Source organism: Episyrphus balteatus, chromosome 3 (assembly GCF_945859705.1).
Source record: "Episyrphus balteatus chromosome 3, idEpiBalt1.1, whole genome shotgun sequence".
Lineage (NCBI taxonomy): Eukaryota > Metazoa > Arthropoda > Insecta > Diptera > Syrphidae > Episyrphus > Episyrphus balteatus.
The window spans coordinates 129,014,669-129,035,170 of NC_079136.1; the positions used below are offsets into that span (position 1 = coordinate 129,014,669).

General features: G+C 33.9%; 3 protein-coding genes across 3 annotated transcripts in view; 2 read left to right on the top strand and 1 right to left on the bottom strand.

Moving 5' to 3' along the window:
• The window catches only part of LOC129913734 (transcription elongation factor S-II), a 409,451-nt gene that overhangs the window by 362,259 nt on the left and 26,690 nt on the right, over window positions 1–20,502 (top strand). The window lies entirely within an intron of this gene.
• Window positions 8,476–15,312, top strand: LOC129913726 (uncharacterized). The gene is made up of 4 exons (XM_055992535.1): window positions 8,476–8,618; window positions 11,684–12,219; window positions 14,177–15,090; window positions 15,153–15,312. The coding sequence occupies exons 1-4, from the start codon at window positions 8,578–8,580 to the stop codon at window positions 15,288–15,290; spliced, it is 1,629 nt and encodes a 542-aa protein (XP_055848510.1). The 5' UTR covers window positions 8,476–8,577; the 3' UTR covers window positions 15,291–15,312.
• On the bottom strand, window positions 17,456–19,844 carry LOC129913727 (zinc finger protein ZFP2-like). The gene is made up of 3 exons (XM_055992536.1): window positions 19,579–19,844; window positions 18,514–19,503; window positions 17,456–18,454 (listed from the first exon to the last, which is right to left on the bottom strand). Exons 1-3 carry the CDS (start codon window positions 19,705–19,707, stop codon window positions 18,074–18,076), a joined length of 1,500 nt encoding a protein of 499 aa, XP_055848511.1. The 5' UTR covers window positions 19,708–19,844; the 3' UTR covers window positions 17,456–18,073.

Sequence of the window (20,502 nt, forward strand, 5' to 3'; positions counted from 1 at the left end):
AAAAGAATATGATGTTTTATAAATGAGGAACAAAAAAAAAAATGAACAAAACGGAAGTGAATTTTCCAACAATGGATTGATGGCGGGATATTGTGCATAAATGTGACAAAGAATGGGTAGAAACAATGAACATTTTTTCCAAAATAGGAGAATTATATGATTAGTAGATATGTGGTGTGAAAAAGTGATGAAATTTTTTGAGTGGGAGATTTTCTAAGAACCATCGATTGACAGTACACAATACACACAGTACACAATACACACAGTACACAGTACACAGTACACAGTACACAGTACACAGTACACAGTACACAGTACACAGTACACAGTACACAGTACACAGTACACAGTACACAGTACACAGTACACAGTACACAGTACACAGTACACAGTACACAGTACACAGTACACAGTACACAGTACACAGTACACAGTACACAGTACACAGTACACAGTACACAGTACACAGTACACAGTACACAGTACACAGTACACAGTACACAGTACACAGTACACAGTACACAGTACACAGTACACAGTACACAGTACACAGTACACAGTACACAGTACACAGTACACAGTACACAGTACACAGTACACAGTACACAGTACACAGTACACAGTACACAGTACACAGTACACAGTACACAGTACACAGTACACAGTACACAGTACACAGTACACAGTACACAGTACACAGTACACAGTACACAGTACACAGTACACAGTACACAGTACACAGTACACAGTACACAGTACACAGTACACAGTACACAGTACACAGTACACAGTACACAGTACACAGTACACAGTACACAGTACACAGTACACAGTACACAGTACACAGTACACAGTACACAGTACACAGTACACAGTACACAGTACACAGTACACAGTACACAGTACACAGTACACAGTACACAGTACACAGTACACAGTACACAGTACACAGTACACAGTACACAGTACACAGTACACAGTACACAGTACACAGTACACAGTACACAGTACACAGTACACAGTACACAGTACACAGTACACAGTACACAGTACACAGTACACAGTACACAGTACACAGTACACAGTACACAGTACACAGTACACAGTACACAGTACACAGTACACAGTACACAGTACACAGTACACAGTACACAGTACACAGTACACAGTACACAGTACACAGTACACAGTACACAGTACACAGTACACAGTACACAGTACACAGTACACAGTACACAGTACACAGTACACAGTACACAGTACACAGTACACAGTACACAGTACACAGTAAACAGTAAACAGTACACAGTACACAGTACACAGTACACAGTACACAGTACACAGTACACAGTACACAGTACACAGTACACAGTACACAGTACACAGTACACAGTAAACAGTAAACAGTAAACAGTACACAATACACAATACACAATACACAATACACAATACACAATACACAATACACAATACACAATACACAATACACAATACACAATACACAATACACAATACACAATACACAATACACAATACACAATACACAATACACAATACACAATACACAATACACAATACACAATACACAATACACAATACACAATACACAATACACAATACACAATACACAATACACAATACACAATACACAATACACAATACACAATACACAATACACAATACACAATACACAATACACAATACACAATACACAATACACAATACACAATACACAATACACAATACACAATACACAATACACAATACACAATACACAATACACAATACACAATACACAATACACAATACACAATACACAATACACAATACACAATACACAATACACAATACACAATACACAATACACAATACACAATACACAATACACAATACACAATACACAGTACACAGTACACAGTACACAGTAAACAGTACAAAGTACACAGTACACAGTAAACAGTACAAAGTACCTACACAGTACAATATAGACAGTACACAGCACACTTGCTGTTAAAATAGCATAATTATAATTTATACCTACACAGCACACTTGCTGTTAAAATAGCATAATTATAATTTATACCTACTCGTAAAAAAAAAAAACACATAATGTGTGCACAGTACACAGTACACAGTGAACAGTACAAAGTACCTACACTGTACAATATAGACAGTACACAGCACACTTGCTGTTAAAATAGCATAATTATAATTTATAACTACTCGTAAAAAAAACACCACAAAGAAACAAATATTTTAAACGATTTATAATAAAAATATTTTATTAACCCTTGAAATGAACTCATTATCCAATACAAAGCATAACCTGAAAGAGTAAATAAAAGACCAATTTTTGGATTGATTCGTTTTATTAAAAAATTCTCCAAAAATTATTAATTAACAAATTATTTTAAAGTCGATCTCATTGATTCTTTTATCAACTCAAAAGCTCTCGATTGTATTTTTTTCTTTGTTTTATTAATAAAATCAATTGAAAATCACTCGAATGGATACCAATCTATAAGTACATTTATTTTATATCTGCGGGAATATGTTTTTACTCATTTTTTTCTTTTTTTTTTTTTTTTTTTGTTTAAATTAAACAATAAATTGAAGTATTATGCTGTACTCATGGTCCTTTTGAGTACTCACACTATGACACTCTGATGTTGTCAATTGAGAGACATCATCACTTGCATGCCAGAGTGCACTGGACTTACCATGAAGAGAAGGACTTGACAATTTAATATACAAATTGAAAGTATCCTCTTCATTCAGAATTTTGTTTGCAACTTTTGTCCTCTCATAAAGTCATCCAATAGTACATCCATGTCGTCGTTGTGCCCCCCATTACCAACCTTCCAACTGAATTTTTCGGAAACTCAAAATATCCCACATAAAAGTGCACTTAAAAAACATTTTTTTTTTTTAATTTGAAAAAAAAAAAATAAAACAAACTGCAGGTATGCAGAGAGAATGACAAAAAGGAATAAAAAAGGACCTCATATGTGTGTAGAGGAGAGACCTTCCCTTGGGGCAGGATGCCTTAACTGACTTTATAAAAAATGTTAATATAAAATATATAACAAAAACCTACACATATGTTTCTCACTGTAGGTATATATAATATACTGGAATTACTGTGAAACTGATGTTGGTTTTGCGGTGAAACTCGTACATAAGTAATAAATGTTAACCACGAAAATTGCTGAATATTGTTGACCATCATTGTAACTACTAGGTTTTTCCGAGGAAGACGACAAGTTTGAATGTGATGCATCAGTTGCTTCCTGTCAAGGATTTTTCCCAGGAAGTGTGGTTAAATTGTATTTGTTTTATAACTGTTTGTCCTCTTTTACAGACGGATGCTGATGGCAGATAATTATTTAAACATTTACATTTAATTTTTTTTTAGTTAAAATCTATTTTTTTGTGTGGGTTTTAGTCTAGAGTTCTCTCGATATGACTCTGGTCAAACTATGCCTTTCTTACTTACTTCCGCAGAAAAATCACTCAAGTTACTGACATCATCGCATCGATTTGAGTAGACATGTCGGGAAGACAATCGAAGACTATGAAGATTGCCATAGAGGTCACACTTAATTGGCGCCCGGGTAAAACTCCTTGAGTATTATTTTACACATTATTTTAATTTTTTTGGAGCATTTCATGTTGAGACATTTCGCATTTGTACACCGGTAAAAAAATTGTTTGCATACAAGATTTGATTTTTTAAATTCGAATATTTTTTAAAACTATGTAGGTATTTTAAAATTCAAATCACACCGTTCTAAAACTATAAAAATACCCTTATTGATTTAGCTTTACAATTTAATCCAATTATTCATAAAAATTTGACTTTTTCGATAAAAACTAAATGAATTTCAAATATAAAACCAATTTCTATGAATCCTTTGAAAAATTTTCGAAAATAAACAGCTTAAATGCATCATATATAGAGATACATCAAAATCCTTATTCATAATAACCTTTTCATATAATTGTTAGACCCCCTTAAGTGGTTTATTTATATAGAATATTTTACAAAATAGAAAATCTATAAATCTGGTGCAATTTTCTTCAAAATTGTTCACATCTAACTACTCTAGTTTTACAAGGACATCGTTTACACACATATACAAATTATATTTCGTTTAGATTAATTTGGATCAATGTAAAAGATAAAATATAGGAAATTTCAAATTATTCAGTTCGATTTTCTCTTTTTATATCTTTCAGTATCAGTGTCTCACCAGTAGGTTATACCTATAGTGTAGTTGTGTGTGTTTGTGTTTTTGTGTAATAATAATTCCCCTTGAGTTCATTTTGAAAATTCCAAACATACTCATTCAAAAATCTCTTGTATGAAATCCCTTTTTGGGAAAATAAGCATCACATATGTTAGCCCAATGCACAAACAAGAAATATCATCAACGTCGTCCTCAAATTCCAGCAAAGCAAAGCGTTCTTATGGGTGCTATTATTTACTGCAACGATGCAAATGATAACTTTTAGAATAAACAAAATTAAAATACCCTGGATTTTATATCCTTTGATATACAGACGAGTCAAGACCAACAAACCGACCAGGCAGCCATCTAGCTAGCCAGCAACAAAAATGTTTCACTCTCTTTCTCTCTCTGGCTATTTCAGGGTTCAGAAGTGGGATCGCCCCCTCTTACCTTACGTAGAAAACTGTTTCGTATATGTTTAATGCAACGCCATCGCCCACAGCATGCAGCACCACAAAGATGTGTGTGATCCTGAATCAGGATGGTTTTCTCATTTATTTATTTATTCTCTCAGGCAAATCCAATATAAGAGGAGGGGGGAGTATGAGGAAGTGCCGCAATGTAGTGTGTATATAGGGTCTGGGGTACACTGGTATAGTGAATTTTGATTTCTGTTTTCAATCTCTTGGGGATTTGTCCAAAACATTGCGGCTAAGTTGGAGCTACTACATGTAGTTTATTCACTCCCCCGGATCACCCCCCCCCCCCCCTCGCATACAAATCTGAAACTGCATAAACAGGATGAGTGGTCAAAATAGCACAAATATGTAGTTCAATGGTCTTGTCGGATAAAGTCGTGTGTGCCGTAGTAGAAATGCAACAACAAAAATCCTTCAAATCAAACAAACATCGTACCTCATTACTTCCTTCCGAAAGAGGACATTTTGCATTCTCGATTGGATTTAGTTTTGAGGTTTTATGTTTTTTCTATTCGTTCCATCCAGAGTTTATTTGTAGGACTTGAGATTTGTTGATATTACTTGGCCATATAAAGATTTGTATGGGGCGTAGTGCGCCAGTTGGTAATTATAAAAATAGCGGGTTTTCCCCCCTCCCCCCCCCCCCTATCGCACCTATTCCATCAAAAATAAAAATCATTTAGATTTTATCAATCTGTTTAAAGTTTTATGTGGTTTTTCGTGCCTTGAAGTGCAGACCGCAATTGAAAGTACAGAGAGGGGGTCTTTGCCCCCCTTCCTCGCTTAAGTTTTAAACTCAATTTTTCCCCCCAAGATATAATTGAAAAACTTTTTAATTAGAATTCAGAGAAAATGATTTTTCGAATTGCGTTGCGGCGAACTGTGTTTAGTGAATGGAGCCAACTTATATTGTATTCAGGTCAACCTTAAGGCGCACACTGGATTAAGAGTCGGAACGTTTTGTATATATGCGAGCAATACTAGTAGTAGTAAGGTAGTCGTAGTATAGTATATTTTGTGGATTGAACTGTTTTTATTTTTGTTTTTAAGTATTTTCTATTGTTAGTCTCATGGATTTCGATTGTTTTTGGGGTGATGGTATACTACATCTATAGAGCTTTAGTGGAGAAGTGTAATAAAATTAACGAAAATGAGGGTAAATAATTTCAAAAGGGTTATTCAGGGAATATAATGGTTTTTTGAATAGAAGTTCATTCACTGTGCTCTCTTTGGTTGATTTTCATGGGTCACTTTGGGGTTTTGTTGTTTAAGTCATTTAGAGCGATGTTAACATGAATGTTTTTTTTTTTTTTGTTTTTGTTTTAGATGTTGTTGTTTTGTTTTAATTATTATTATTGGTTATGGGAATTAAATTGAATTTTAGAGCTTTTTCTTACAGTGTACTTTGTGTGATTAGATAGTTCTTGACTTTTGAAAAATTTGTTTAGTTGTTTTGACATTATGATTTTCATCTGGCTGAAAAGGACCATGCCGAGAAAAAATACGTTTGTGGCATGACGATTCACAAAGAACCAAGGCTAGTGAATGACAAACATATCTCAACCATTATTTTCCATGAATGGAGGGACCTGAAATATTCTGCGGAGTCCGAAAAGCTATGATGAGATGCATTTGTTTATGTGATGGATTTGTCAAGTCTTCCCAACAAGAAATACCTATACACCTGAAAAGTGATTGATCTCACATTGGGCGCCATTTAAGTGTTGGCCATTTTACCTACCAATTGTGTTTTACTCGGGCACCAATTAAATTAATCCTAATTTTTTTTTTATTATTATAACCTGAGGAACCATTTTACTAAAAAACACCGATGCTGAGTAGATCAAATTACAATTGAAATATATTTTATTTTACCGAAGAAAAAAATAACAAAAATAATAAAAATTATTTCGTACCTGGGCGAAACGCTTTATAAATTTTTGGAGTTGAGGTCACTTGAACTTATATTGTATTTTATTTTACTTTAAATAACACTTCACGGAAAGCTTGCGCTTTTTTTTTAAGTTAATTCAGCGCAGAAAAAGGGGCTGAATTGATTATAATCGCTGATAGTTGGAAAAGTACGAACAAGGGACAAAATATCTCCAGAAACATTACCACTTTTCACTTTAAAAGACTTCTTTTTAAAGCGGCTTACTACCATAGGTTTGCATTTATTTTGTGTACCTAATTTTAATTAAAATAAAGATAGGTTCTAGCTGACCTTTTCTTTGCACCTATATATCCTTCCTACAGAAAAAAAAAAAAACCTTTAAATTAAATTGAATTACCACCCAAGAGCTGCAACCTTTCTCAAAACTCAAACTTATCATTGTTTTTAAATTGGATTTTCAAAACAAAAGCGAGAATCAGAAACACAACTTCAGCCAATTGCTGTCCATATCACCCCCAATCCAAGATCAAAATCTCTATATCAACTCACCGACCGACGACGACGACGACAACGACTTAATCTGGACGTAATCGCTTAGATTTTTAATCAATTTCCCTCAATAATCTCCAAACAAATCTAAATACTTCTTTATCCTTACCTTATGCTATTGCGGTAACATAGATCCCATCACACTTTCTCATTCCCCGTCGTCATCCACACTCCTTGCCATGACCTGATGGGTCATGATATGGAGAGGATAGTTTTAAGCTACCAAGGGATATCGATGAAAACTCTACACACTCCTCTCCACTCCGCACTCTTCTGACTTGACCGCATAATTATCTGTACAAATCGAGTTAATCCTTGAGCATACACAAAACCCAACTCCGCACTCACAATCACAAGGAGATGACTTTGCATTGTCTCTGCATTGGCATAGACAGAGAGAGCGAGTTGTTGAGAATTGAGTTGTGTGTGCTGTGTGTATTTATATTTAAATGAGCCCGGCCGCTGCTGCCGCCACCACAGCACCGCGCCGCCAATATCAGCCAGAGGAGCACCCCAGCACAGAGAACCATCAGTAAACCAGATCCTACACTTTATATATATATTTGTGATGACTATACAATCCGGAACAGAGAACGCAATTAAAAATTTTGCCTTTGCGCCGATGAATCCATATATAGCGTAGTTGAATCACGTAAAGGACAACCTACGTGATTTAACCGTCCAGATCCGGTCGTCATATCGGTTCAGTTCGGTTCGGGTTCCACTCATGCGGATGATGTGAAATTACTGGGATTTTCCTTGAGCATCCCCATATTATGAGTGTTTGTTTGGTTTTTTCTTTTAGCTACACCATCACCACCGCCCTTTGCATAACCTGCTTCTGTCCTATCCATTCGAAGGTAGGTAGGGTATACACTGGAAAACGGAATCCACAATTTATTTATAATTCTGTTTAATTGTTGGCTTCATTCGATTGGATTGGATTACATTATGTTATATAACCTCAAAAATATGTATATCAGCAAAAGGGGAGGGGGTTGGAAAAAAACACGAGTTAATTAGTGGGGCCAGTTGTTGCAGCAACTGCCCGCCGCCGCTGTTTGGTAAACACGCAGCAATTAATCAGCTGAAATATCCTTTCCTAACCGGATGAGGGTATAAAACCCATCACCACCACCCGCACTCACACCTACACCATCACTAGTCCCTTTCCCCTATATATTTTCTGTGCCCAGCCAGTATACAATACCAACGCCAAGGCATGGCAAAAAGCACCCCGCATTGGTGAGTAAATTAATTATTTATAACTATGAGGTGCAGAGATTTAATTATCAGTTGCGAAAAAATATTAATTATTTAAACAGAATTTTAACTGGTGTTTCAGTTTGTTAATCTCAAAAAAAGAGCGCGCCATAAAAAGATTCATGTTCGCAGAGGATTTTGTACGCGATATACGAGTTATATGATGCGAAGCAAAGAGAGGATTTGTATTTATTTTACTATGTTAGTAAGCATCAGTTATAGCTTTAATATCCAAAGGGGCATTATAATCATCATCAGGACTTTATACCTGCATGCATATAGATATTTTATGACAATATGAATGTGAGCTGAGTGTTAAAATTTAAAATATTTACATGGATTTTCCAAAGGATTTTACCAAAATCATATGCTGAATGAACTTTAATTTATAGTTTTTTTTTTTCTATATGACTTATTGAACATGGAGTATGGAGTTTACAGGAAGGTCCTTCTATGGCGACCATCATGTTTCAAGAAAGGGTAATCAAATGCCGAAGAATTTTGTGATACTTCCTGAGGAAATCCGTGACTAGGTGTGTGCTGAAGAGCTATTTTTAAAGAGCAGTGAAAGCAGTGAGCAGCATACAAGAATAGCAGCTATTAATAGCTGCTAGTCTCTTTAAATAGCAGTCAACGCTCCGATTTTTCGAGATTCACTCCACTTTTTCCACATAGAAAAATTGTTTACATTAACTATAACCTTACTAACCGGATTGGAATGTTTAAAATTGAAATTGTATTCATTGCAAACACGTTTTTGATATTTACCAGTATAAACTGTGAATATCACATGGGTACTTACTTAAACAGTCTGTGATACCTACTGGATAAAACCGTGATCCAAAGCACTTTGGCACTTTGTGTTAGTAAAATTTTACCAGGACAAAATTAAATTATGAATTTTTTGTTAATCAAAAGATCCTTAAAGTTAATATCTTTCCAAATATTATGAATAAAAACTCTCAAGGCGAAATACTCCCAAAAATGAAAATAATGTGAGTCCATTATTTTTACTCACGGAGTTTTATTATTATTATTATTATTATTATTGAAAATGGAAAAATGGATAGAGTTGTACTAAAATGGTTGATTTACTCACGGAGTTTTACCCGGGCGCCAATTAAGAAAAATTAATAATTGTCAATAGTGATCTAATTAATGAATCCTGTCGTACATGAGCAAAGCGCATTTTGCTGCTGAGGTTGCTCCGCTTAAACAAAATATCATTTAAGAAAAATTGAATCAAGTTAAACTCAAAGAAATCGTTTTTACCCTTACAAAATCCATAGATTCTAATGTATAAAAAAAAATTGAATTTAATATCGAAAAGATGCTCATCATCATCTTATTTTCTCCCTTCCTAATTGGGTAATCAAATAAAATGGTCAATAAATAAATTAATTTCTCTCGCGCTTCAAGAATTTTCTGCTGACCCAATTCTATTTAACTTATACAATATACATATAATGAATATATAGGTACATATATGTCCCACGCAGCCATATATTCCACATAATTTCGATTACCTCCAATTTCTGGTCTCGAACCCTCTTGGTCTATAAAAGTAGGTAGGTATACGTAAATCAACCAATGTGTGCCAAATCGATAATCAAATAACATTGATAAATAATTAATTTCGATCTCATTCCAATGATGTTCTGGAACAAGAACCAACCTATATACCTACATCTACGTACTTTGCGCCACCATCACATATAGCATCAACCAGCAGCTTGATGTTGATGATGATGATGATGGTGATGATGCTATTGGTTATTCACACACTAGGTCAGTCCAAGATCTGCATCCGAATTTCATTCAACCAGAATTAACACCTCTCGTCTGCAGAGATACATTTTCATTAAATTTTGTGTACATATCGGTAATTGGTAGGTCAATCCATCGCGGATATAAGAGTAAATATATTCACATATACATATCTACATCCATCTTATGAGGGGTTGCTAATTATTTCTACTTCGACTTGAGATAGATACATAAATTATTATTTATCATCTAACTGACATAGAATATCTCGACGAAGACCATACATTAGCATTGATTTAGTTACAAAAAAACAGAATGTAGGCCATCACCTTAACCATCATCATGAAGTGAAGTGAGAATTCTTTTAACTCGAATATGGAGGGGAGTAAAAACGATAAAAGAAAAAAAGTACCAGAAGGTTGTTTAACTGGAGTATATAGATTTAGTAAGGTTGAAAAAGTCACAATGATAAGTTAAGATTGTTATCAAAAAAAGAAAAAAAAGAAAAGGAACAATTGAAAGGAAAGGAAAAGGACATTCAGTTTTTGTTTGTTAAAATTGAATGTGAATTATAAAGTTTAAAAGTGAAATTTTGACTGAAAGTGTGATATCCTTAAAATTTCAAAAAATGGCTGCTAAATTTAGTGTGTTGCTATTATTTATATTCTTAATTGAAAGAAGTAAGGATGTTGAAAGTTATTCAAAAGTGTTAACAATGGGAGCAGGAGGTAGTGACAATGGACCAAAAATCTATAAAGCTATGAATATGGATTTGATTTTTCCAAAAACGTGAGTTATTTTTTAGTTATCTTTAATATTTATTTTTAAATATATTTTCTGTTTTACTATTGTTGCGTCAACCAAAAAAGAATCTAAGCTTTAAGAACATGATCTTAAAGCAATTTTTTGATGCTGCATCTCATGGAACAAAAACCAAGAAAAAATCTGATTTCCCTGGAAAAAAAAAAGTTTTACTACGAAATGTTATCTATTTAGTCCAGAAAAGATAGGAGCTAGCTACAGAAAAATAAAGTTATTTAATTTTTGTGATGGGAATTTTTCCATCTATAGCAGTTTCAAAGTCACCCAAAATATCACATTTAAAGTGCAAGTGTAGAGGAGGAGGGGATGATTTTTTTAAAAGGTAAATGGAAGGATTAATGAAATTGTTAAATTTTGGCGAAAGTGCTGCAGTTGGTCTGAGAACCAATAACCAAAAGAGTTTAATCAAATATCCAAATGAGATGGTGTTTTTTTGAGAGAAATAGCGCTCAAATTAAATGTTTTCCGTCAGAAATTTTATTGGACAACTTCTGATTCGTATTCAATACAAAAAAAAAACATTTACAACAGAAGTTTCCACTTTAAATACAATTTTTTGCCTTTAAATCTTTAAAGTTAAAATAAACCTTTTGTCAACATGTTTCTTTTTTCATAAAAACATTTTATCTTTCCTTCACTTAATTCTAAAGCTCTTAATTTTTTTTTTTCTTCCACAGTTTTAACTCAAGTGAAAATGTTATTTCCACAACCCAAACAACATCACCTCAACGATTTAACGTTGAGCCTGTAGAATCTTTATTATCTACCACAGACGGACAATTTACACCTGGGTATAGTTCATTACAAACATTATACACAGCAGGAGTAACCGAGCCAACAGCATCACCAGCAGCAGCAGCAATTCCAACAAATCATTACCACCCATCTTTTGTCGTTGCTGATGACGACGACAATCATGCTGACAATTTGGATGAAGAGGAAATGATGGAGGAGGAAGAAGTGGCAACATTACCACCACCAGCTACGGGACGTGCTGTTGACTATCGTCCAGCTTATCCTTTTTCCCAGCTATTAACACCGAACAGCAAAGGTTATAGTCCATCAGCATCAGCAGCAGCAGTACGCTCAAGGCCTGCTGCTGCATCAGTGTTCAAGTCGCCTGGTACAACTGGCCAACAACGTGTTGTTTATCCAAGCTATCAAGCGTCCAGGATACCCAGCCGTGCTGAAATTGATAAACTAAGCGGAAAAGGTAATAAGCAGTCGTTGTTTTTGTTGTTATTCGTTGTTGTGTTCAGGCTTTATTGAAAAGAAGGAATCATATTTTTTTTTTGTTTTTTATTTTATTGAAAGCTAAATTATGTGGAACTTGTCTGAAAATTTCCATTTGAGTATTCTTTTGTTTCAGGAACAAGGACGTTTTTATTTTTTCGACTAAACTAATGAGGTTTTTTGGTTAAAAAATATAGTTCGAGATTACAAAAGGGTTGCAGGTTTTACTATTAACGTAAAATAATGGGACTGTATGTTCTGCATTAATCGCTTGGATGACGGGAAATTATGTTGGCAAAAAGATTTTTGCCATCTATATTAATTATTAAGGTTCCCTATGGTGTATACGTACTATTTTTTTAGTTTTAGACAATCGGATCAGTTCTTGAATAACTGGAAGTTTAAAAAGTACAGAAGTAAAATACTTTGTAACTTAAAAATTGTTGGAAAACCCTTTTCCAAGACAAAAAAAAAAACAAGATAAAAATGACCAAAAGTGAAAATGTCATTTAATGTTCCTAAGGTCCTCAATTGCATTCCAAAATCAATCAATTTTCCCTTCTCCAAAAATTCTTACATTTTATTTTGTAGTCCTTTTTTTATTAAAATATTGTTTACATCTCCTTGAAACCCTTAGAACAAATCCTCGGCCGATCCATCATCCCAAATGATACTGTAGCTCTTCCACATCCACAGGAAACCGAAAACTCCTCTCCACCAAGAACACACACCACAGATACCTCATTAACATTAACAAATTCCAGTTCCTTCATCAATCAATCCACAACTACTCTCCTGAATGTAATTTCCAGTAAAAATTTTAAACAAGTTGAAGTGGAAAACAACGCAAGCCGGTCTTTAAAAACAAAAGATTCATCCAAACTAAGTAAATTCTCAGAGGCATTGATAGAAGCTAAAACAGCTTTGGGCCGAGCAAAGAAATATAGTTATTTTTACATTGCTCGAACAATTTGGTACGTTCCATTATATTTTTGCGTATGGCTTAGTTTCTATACGGTATGGTTGATTATTCGTTCCACAGGATTCCATAAGGTAAAAAAAGGTTTTCAAAAACAAAAATAAGATTTCAAAATTTGATCTTGTTTTCTTTTTTTTTCAAGGCTATGATTCACAAAAAATATAAAGACAAAATGAGAAGCTTTGGCGATGATAAAGAAGAGCTTAGGGAGATCATTGATGAATTAACAATGATTGTAGTGGAAGGAATTATGAAATATAACAAATTGTACTCTCAGCCTGAATAAATACAACTTTATTGAAGAAAATCTGAAATTTTCTATTAGCTTGGTATTTTTGTCCAACTTGACCATATCGGGGGGGGGGCGGGTTAAAGGAGCTTTAATTCTGCTTCTGTATTAAATTTTTTTTATTCCGAAGCGAAACTTATCTAATCTTTTTGAAACACAAAATTTTCAATTTAAATACGTTCCACCATATTGCAATGTTGCATTTCAGTTTTGGCAAATAAAAATGAAATTTCCTTTTCGAAATATTGTGGAACGTATTCATTTTATAATCATTTTACCTCGATGAAATTAAAAATTTTCATTTCACTAGAATAAAGTTGTAATTTTTTGTTCAAAACATGATGTGGAACGTATTCATTTCACTAAGCAGCTTTAGATGAGAACCAAATGAATACTTTACTGCCAAAAATAAACTTCCCAAATCCCAACTGACTATTGCTCTAATAAAATTTTACAGAAGATTTAAATTACTTATGCTTCTTTAGAGCTTTTTTGAAGCTTAAGCTTACTTAAGATGTGATAAAATATGTTCCACATTTTTTCTAATTTTTGATCTACAAGCTGTGACCAACACAATTTTTAACTTTTAACTTTCCCACAACATCGACCTCTAAATTCTCCAACAACAAAATTGACTTCTATCAAAAACTAATTCTCTATTTGTTCCAGGAACATTTTCTGACCGTTTTACCCCAGCCGAAGGTGTTGCATCGAATACTTTCAAAATCAAACAAAATCGAAAACCCTCCATTACCCGCCCGATTGGTCAAACTTCGAATAAGGTATCCTCATTCTTGTCAAATCAGCAGGATCTGTATGCTTTTCCACCGAATATAAACTCTCGATATCCCTCGCCAAGTGATATTAAGCAAGCTGCTCCATCAGATGCAATAACAAGCTACTTACCACCACCAGCTGGTCCCTTGGATAGTAGTAATTTTGTGGGTCCTGTTAGTCCTGACTTATTGCCTACTATGAAATCTCCTTCAAATGATGAAGGAAAGGATGCTAATGGTAGTGGATATCAATATAATCCACCAAAACCTGATGAAGCGAATGACGGATACCAATACAATCCTCCAAAAGCGGATGCAATGGATGATACTGATAGTGGTGATGATCAAGCACCTCCAGCCGCAATGGACGATGGAGATTCTATGGATATGGCTCCAGCCGTAGATGATCATGATCATGATCATCACGATCATCACGAAATTGGAGCCTATGTTGATGGTAAAGAATATCCAACACCACCACCGGGTTATTTCGAAGAACATGATCACCATTCTCATCATCATCCTGATATCGAATTCTCTCATGGACCGATCTTCCATGACCACCACCCACACGATTATCCAGACATTGTGTATGATGATTTCCATGATCATCATCACATCCATCATGATCATCATCCAATCCCGATGACAACTGAGCCTCCACCACCACCAGCTCCAGAGCCACGTGTCAAGAAATACAGCTACTTCTATATTGGACGCAAGCTTTGGTATATTCCTTTGTATTTCACGGTTTGGTTTACTTTCTACGTTTTATGGTTGATTTTGAAATCCATAGCAAGGCATAAGGTAAATTTAAAGTCATAAAGCTAGTTAAAAAAAAAATTGAGACTTCATATTTTGTATTCTAGGTCAATCTCCCGAATCATTACGTAACAAGAAGAAGCATTGATGTGGCAGAACATAAAGAAGCAAGAGAAGCCATAGATCAACTCACAGTTCAAGTTATGGATGGCATTGAGAAATTTAAGCTACGTTATGTGGGATGAATTTTGATGGTTTTTATTTGAAATAAACTGATATTGAAACAAAACTCTTAAATTTTTTTTAATACCAATCTGTGGCAATAAGACAGAGTAGCTTATGTCGAATTAAGGAATTTTTGAAAATTTCATTTTCAATGTAATTTTTTTAAGGTTTCTAATTTTACTTGAACTGAAATTTTTGTCTCTGCATTTAAGAGTGAATCTTAGCTAAATTTTTGTAATTTTGTTTTTAAATTAAAACTTATATGTAATGAGTAAATTCAGATAAGAGTTTACTGGTTTTCAAATGTTTTTTGAACTTAAGCTACTCTGTCTTATTGCCCCAGACCTAATAATAATATGTGAATGTGAATTTTTTGTTCTTGAATGTGGAAGCAGATATCTTAGTTTACATAGAATGGTTATAATTTAATCTATTGTAAAATAACATTTACACGGATGTTTTGAATAATATTTCTATATTTATGACAGTTTAAATACCAAGTGATCAAAACCAAACAACTGCGTTACTTTACTGCAAATTTCTGTTTCCTATGAAGTTAAATAACAGAAAAATTAATTTCATTTAAATATTATTAATAGTTTATTACAAAAACTAAGCTTTAAAACTTTAAATACCACTGCGTTACCAAGATAAACCACAATTTTACCGTGATTTGTAAACAATTTGTTTATCAATTTTTATTAATTCAATTCCCTTAGTTTAAAGCAGACATTGTGGCGTATCTGCAACTTTTTTTTTTTTTGAAAACCAACTTATGTCGTTTTCTATTGACTTTTGAGATTTTTGTGTAAAATTCTCATATTTTCCACTGCAAATAGAATATAAAATCTAGTTTTGTAATTGTGTGCGAAATCTGTGCGTATAAAAAAAATAAAACAACAACAAATGTTCAGACAAATGTCAAACAGAGGAGTGTGTGTGAAAGTGCGTGTGTTTGTATGCGTTAATCTTGATAAAAATCCAGAATCAGATTCTTGAATCTCAGATTCATTTTTTTGTCATTTTTTTGAATCTCAGGGCGCAAATAGATCATGAAATCTGAGATTTGTCCACTATTTCCCCTCTTCACCCCCCCTTTCAGCTGTCAAATTCACAAATCTCATTCTGAGATTCGTCAATAGAAAACGACATTAAATAGCTTAAAAAGAATATCTGTCCCTGAACTTTTAAATTTTGAAATAATATACAGATTTATTTAATTCATTCCAATAATTTATTAGTCTTTCTTTTTTGTTTTGTTTTTATTGACACAAGGTACACCGATAGCTACAATTATTTAAGCATTACAAATTTTAAAAATTAAACGTTTAATTCAATTAAACTTAAACTCGTTTAGTGGAGTCAAATTAGCTTTATACCTCGGAATCCAGGGAAAGTCGATGCATCTGAAAAACGAGTATAGGGCTGAATTATAAAAGGGTCAAATAAGAAAGTTAAAAAAAAAAATTTCACCGCTCTCGATTACAACAGTTTTTATGGACCGTTAACTGTCATTCCGTATGCAAGCGTCAATCGGAATTGCTGTCTCATTTTAGATTTTGATCAAACTTTGTAGTAATGTTCTCTAGGACTGTAAGGAAGCAAATCCATGATGATTTAATTTTAAGTTGCGTGGTTTCCCCGCTACCCGCATTCGAACTTTTTCAGAAGGTCATTTTTATGTTATTATAGCTTTGCATCTACTAAAGATATCTTTTTGTTTGAAACGCCATTTTAAAGCTTAAGAATAGTAATTTTTGAATATATATTAAAAAATTACGTAATAATTATCCCTGAATTAAAAATAATTTTTGAAAAACTGGTAATTTTGCTGATTTTTCATGGTTTTTGACTGGCTCCAGAACCTTGGCTATTATATGTAGGAAGATTATACTTACCAAATATTAAATATAGATATTTTTCAACAAAATAAATCTAAAATGAACTCGATGGCTGTACTCCTTATGCAAAAATTTTAAGTTCAAAGTTTTGAGTTTTTTAAAAAAATATTTTTTTGTACTATGATTTTTTACGATTTGACTAAAGATAGTAACATGAAACTAACAGTGTGTTAAGTTGAAACTTTTAACTTTAAGTCCTCTAAAAAAAAGTCAAAAACCATGAAAAATCAGCAAAATTACCAGTTTTTCAAAAATTATTTTTAATTCAGGGATAATTATTACGTAATTTTTTAATATATATTCAAAAATTACTATTCTTAAGCTTTAAAATGGCGTTTCAAACAAAAAGATATCTTTAGTAGACGCAAAGCTATAATAACATAAAAATGACCTTCTGAAAAAGTTCGAATGCGGGTAGCGGGGAAACCACGCAACTTAAAATTAAATCATCATGGATTTGCTTTCTTACAGTCCTAGAGAACATCCCTACAAAGTTTGATCAAAATCTAAAATGAGACAGCAATTCCGATTGACGCTTGCATACGGAATGACAGTTAACGGTCCATAAAAACTGTTGTAATCGAGAGCGGTGAAATTTTTTTTTTAACTTTCTTATTTGACCCTTTTATAATTCAGCCCTATACTCGTTTTTCAGATGCATCGACTTTCCCTGGATTCCGAGATTTTACAAATTTTATGTCTAATTTGACTCGACTAGTTATAATACATTTTGTTAATAATCTCTATGTTTTGCTTATTCAACTACTAACCGTGCAATTTTTGCGCTTCTTTTGAGAAATTTGCCAAACATGCCTAGGAGCCGTTTCGACACAGTCGATTGAAGCTCGTCTACACCAACAAACAAACTTTGCATTCCATTCAAAAATAGATAGATCATTCACCTACACCTGCACAGTGACTCCTCCGCCATCTTCCCTCAGTTGCTGAATTTTTGGCAAAACCGCCGGAGGCACCTTCATCCCGGCCGATTCCATTTCTGCCAGTTCTTTTTTGTGCAATCGTCTCATATGAATCCGCTTATTCGATCCATCCGCAAATGTCCGCTCACAGAAATTACACGCATACGGCCTTATACCGCTATGTACAATCAAGTGTTTCTTCAAGGCCGTAATTCGCTTATAAGCATTCCCGCACATATGGCATTTGTGTGGTTTTTCATCCGAATGATTAACCATATGCAATCGCAAACCACGCAACGTAGTCGATGGTTTATTACATATTTCGCAGACATATGGTGTTTCCGTGTGGGTATCTTGATGAACCTTTAAAAAGAAAAAAGAAGATTATTTTATAGTGAAGAGGAAAAAGGGATTAAACTTACAAATAGATTGGCTTTACTCTGAAATCTACGATCACATTTCTCACACTCGAATGGAAATTCTCCAGTGTGTGTGATTTTGTGAGTCTTCAGACTACTGATCCCTTTGAACTGGGCTCCACATTCCTCACAAACATACTTCTTCCCAATATCAATGTGAATTGAACGAATGTGCGCTTTTAGAGTCTGCTTGTTTATATAGAACTTGCCACAAATTTCACAAGAAACTGGTTTATTTAAATTCGGATCATCATGAATCTTCTGGTGGCGTTCCCAAGACAATTTCTGCATGAATTTGCGGGTACATCGATTGCATGGATAATTCGCTTTGATGTTGATTTTGTGAGTAGTTCGCAGATGATGTCGCAGATATCGTTCTTTGGAGAATTGCTTCTGACAAATGGTACACTCTTCGGGATTGTCCAAAGGACTTTCGATGGTTATTTCGATTGAATCATAGCTTCTTTCCCGTTTGACTAGCATTTTATCATCTGTTTGTGTGACGTTATCTTCTTGGAAACATCTTCGAGGATTTGTCGTCGTTTTGTTTTCCCCGCCAGAATTTCTTGAAGCAACTTCGATAAGTGGGACATTCTCATCGTCCCAACTGAAGCTTTGATTACTTGCTTCTTCTTCGGAATTTTCATTTTTAGGTATTTCCATGTCTTTCTGCGACATTTTCAATTTCTTTCGAGGTGACTTTTTTGTCTTTGGTGAGCTCTCTTTTAAAGGAGTGAAACTTTCATCATCCGATGAAGTAAAGTTAACTTCTGAAGCATCAACAAATGCAGCGTTACTTCGCTCGGATTTAATTGATTCTATCGAATGTTTGCGTTCGTTTCGTGCAGCTGTTTTCTCTTTTTCTAGATTCAATTCCAAATCGACAAGGAATAATTGAGTCTTTTCGGCGGTATCACGGAATTTGAGAAAATCTAATAGAAACGTATGGCAAATAGCGCATATTTCATTTGGAATTGTGTCATCGTGGGAGATCTGTGTTTTTTTTTTTCAGATAGCAACATAATGAGAAAGGGAATGTTTATGAATTTCTATAATTAGTTTACTTACCGATATATTTAAAATATTCTTTATAACTTCAACCATTAAAACATTGTCCTCGGATTTTATAAACACATCGAAGGAAGAAAGACGCTCTTCACCACATAAACGACATAGTTTTTGAAGGGTTTTATCCATTTTTTCGTTTGGATTTGTTTATTCTTAGCAGGGGGGTGTTTTTTAATGAGTTTTAAGTCTATTTTTAGACATAAAATTTAGAAAGAAGATTTTTGTATTCTGGATGAGAAAAATTGTTCAACAACAAAAATAAATTCTAGTTGGGAAATATAAACAAAAATTGAAATGTCAAAATATGACAACAAAGTGATGCCAAATCTATTTATTTTATTACGTTATTTGAAGGGGAGCGGGTTCGAGACTACAACTTTAAAAGTATAGGGTGGTCCAAGTAAGAGTTTATTTTTTTTTTATTTTTTTATGAAAAACAGTACTCCGATAAATAAATTTGAATGCCCATACAAAATTCTTTCCAAGATTTCGACGAGCTAAAATGTATTCAATAATATCAGCCCAGTTTTGTGAAGCTCGAGTTTAAAAACCACATTTTCGTTTCCAACTAAAAATTCTTGTATCCGTCACAATTTAGCGAAAATGGAAAAAAATAAAAAAAAAAAAAAACGGAGAAAAAGAGCCAGCTAAAATTTAAGGCTTGGCCACACCGGAGGGTATGCGGTATAGCGGTAACGATATTTGTACTAAAAAAATTCCACACCTGAACGTTGATGTGTCAGTTTGGAATTTTTTTCATACAAGTACCCTCACCGCTACCCGTACCGCTACCGCATACCCTCCAGTGTGGCCAAGCCTTTAGTGCGATATGCGTATTAAACTGCGTCCACATTATGTGATGATCAACATGCTTGATCAACAAAGCGAAGTAAATGTGGACGTGTTGCTCAATACCTCTGCTCT

Coding starts and splice junctions, on each gene's coding strand:
- LOC129913726 (XM_055992535.1), top strand. CDS start 8,578: ATGATGCGAAGCAAAGAGAGGATTTGTATTTATTTTACTAT. Junction 8,619..11,683: donor ATTTGTATTTATTTTACTAT/GTTAGTAAGCAT, acceptor TTTCTTCCACAG/TTTTAACTCAAGTGAAAATG. Junction 15,091..15,152: donor AATCCATAGCAAGGCATAAG/GTAAATTTAAAG, acceptor TTTGTATTCTAG/GTCAATCTCCCGAATCATTA.
- LOC129913727 (XM_055992536.1), bottom strand. CDS start 19,707: ATGGATAAAACCCTTCAAAAACTATGTCGTTTATGTGGTGAAGAGCGT. Junction 19,504..19,578: donor AGAATATTTTAAATATATCG/GTAAGTAAACTA, acceptor AAAAAAACACAG/ATCTCCCACGATGACACAAT. Junction 18,455..18,513: donor AGAGTAAAGCCAATCTATTT/GTAAGTTTAATC, acceptor TTCTTTTTAAAG/GTTCATCAAGATACCCACAC.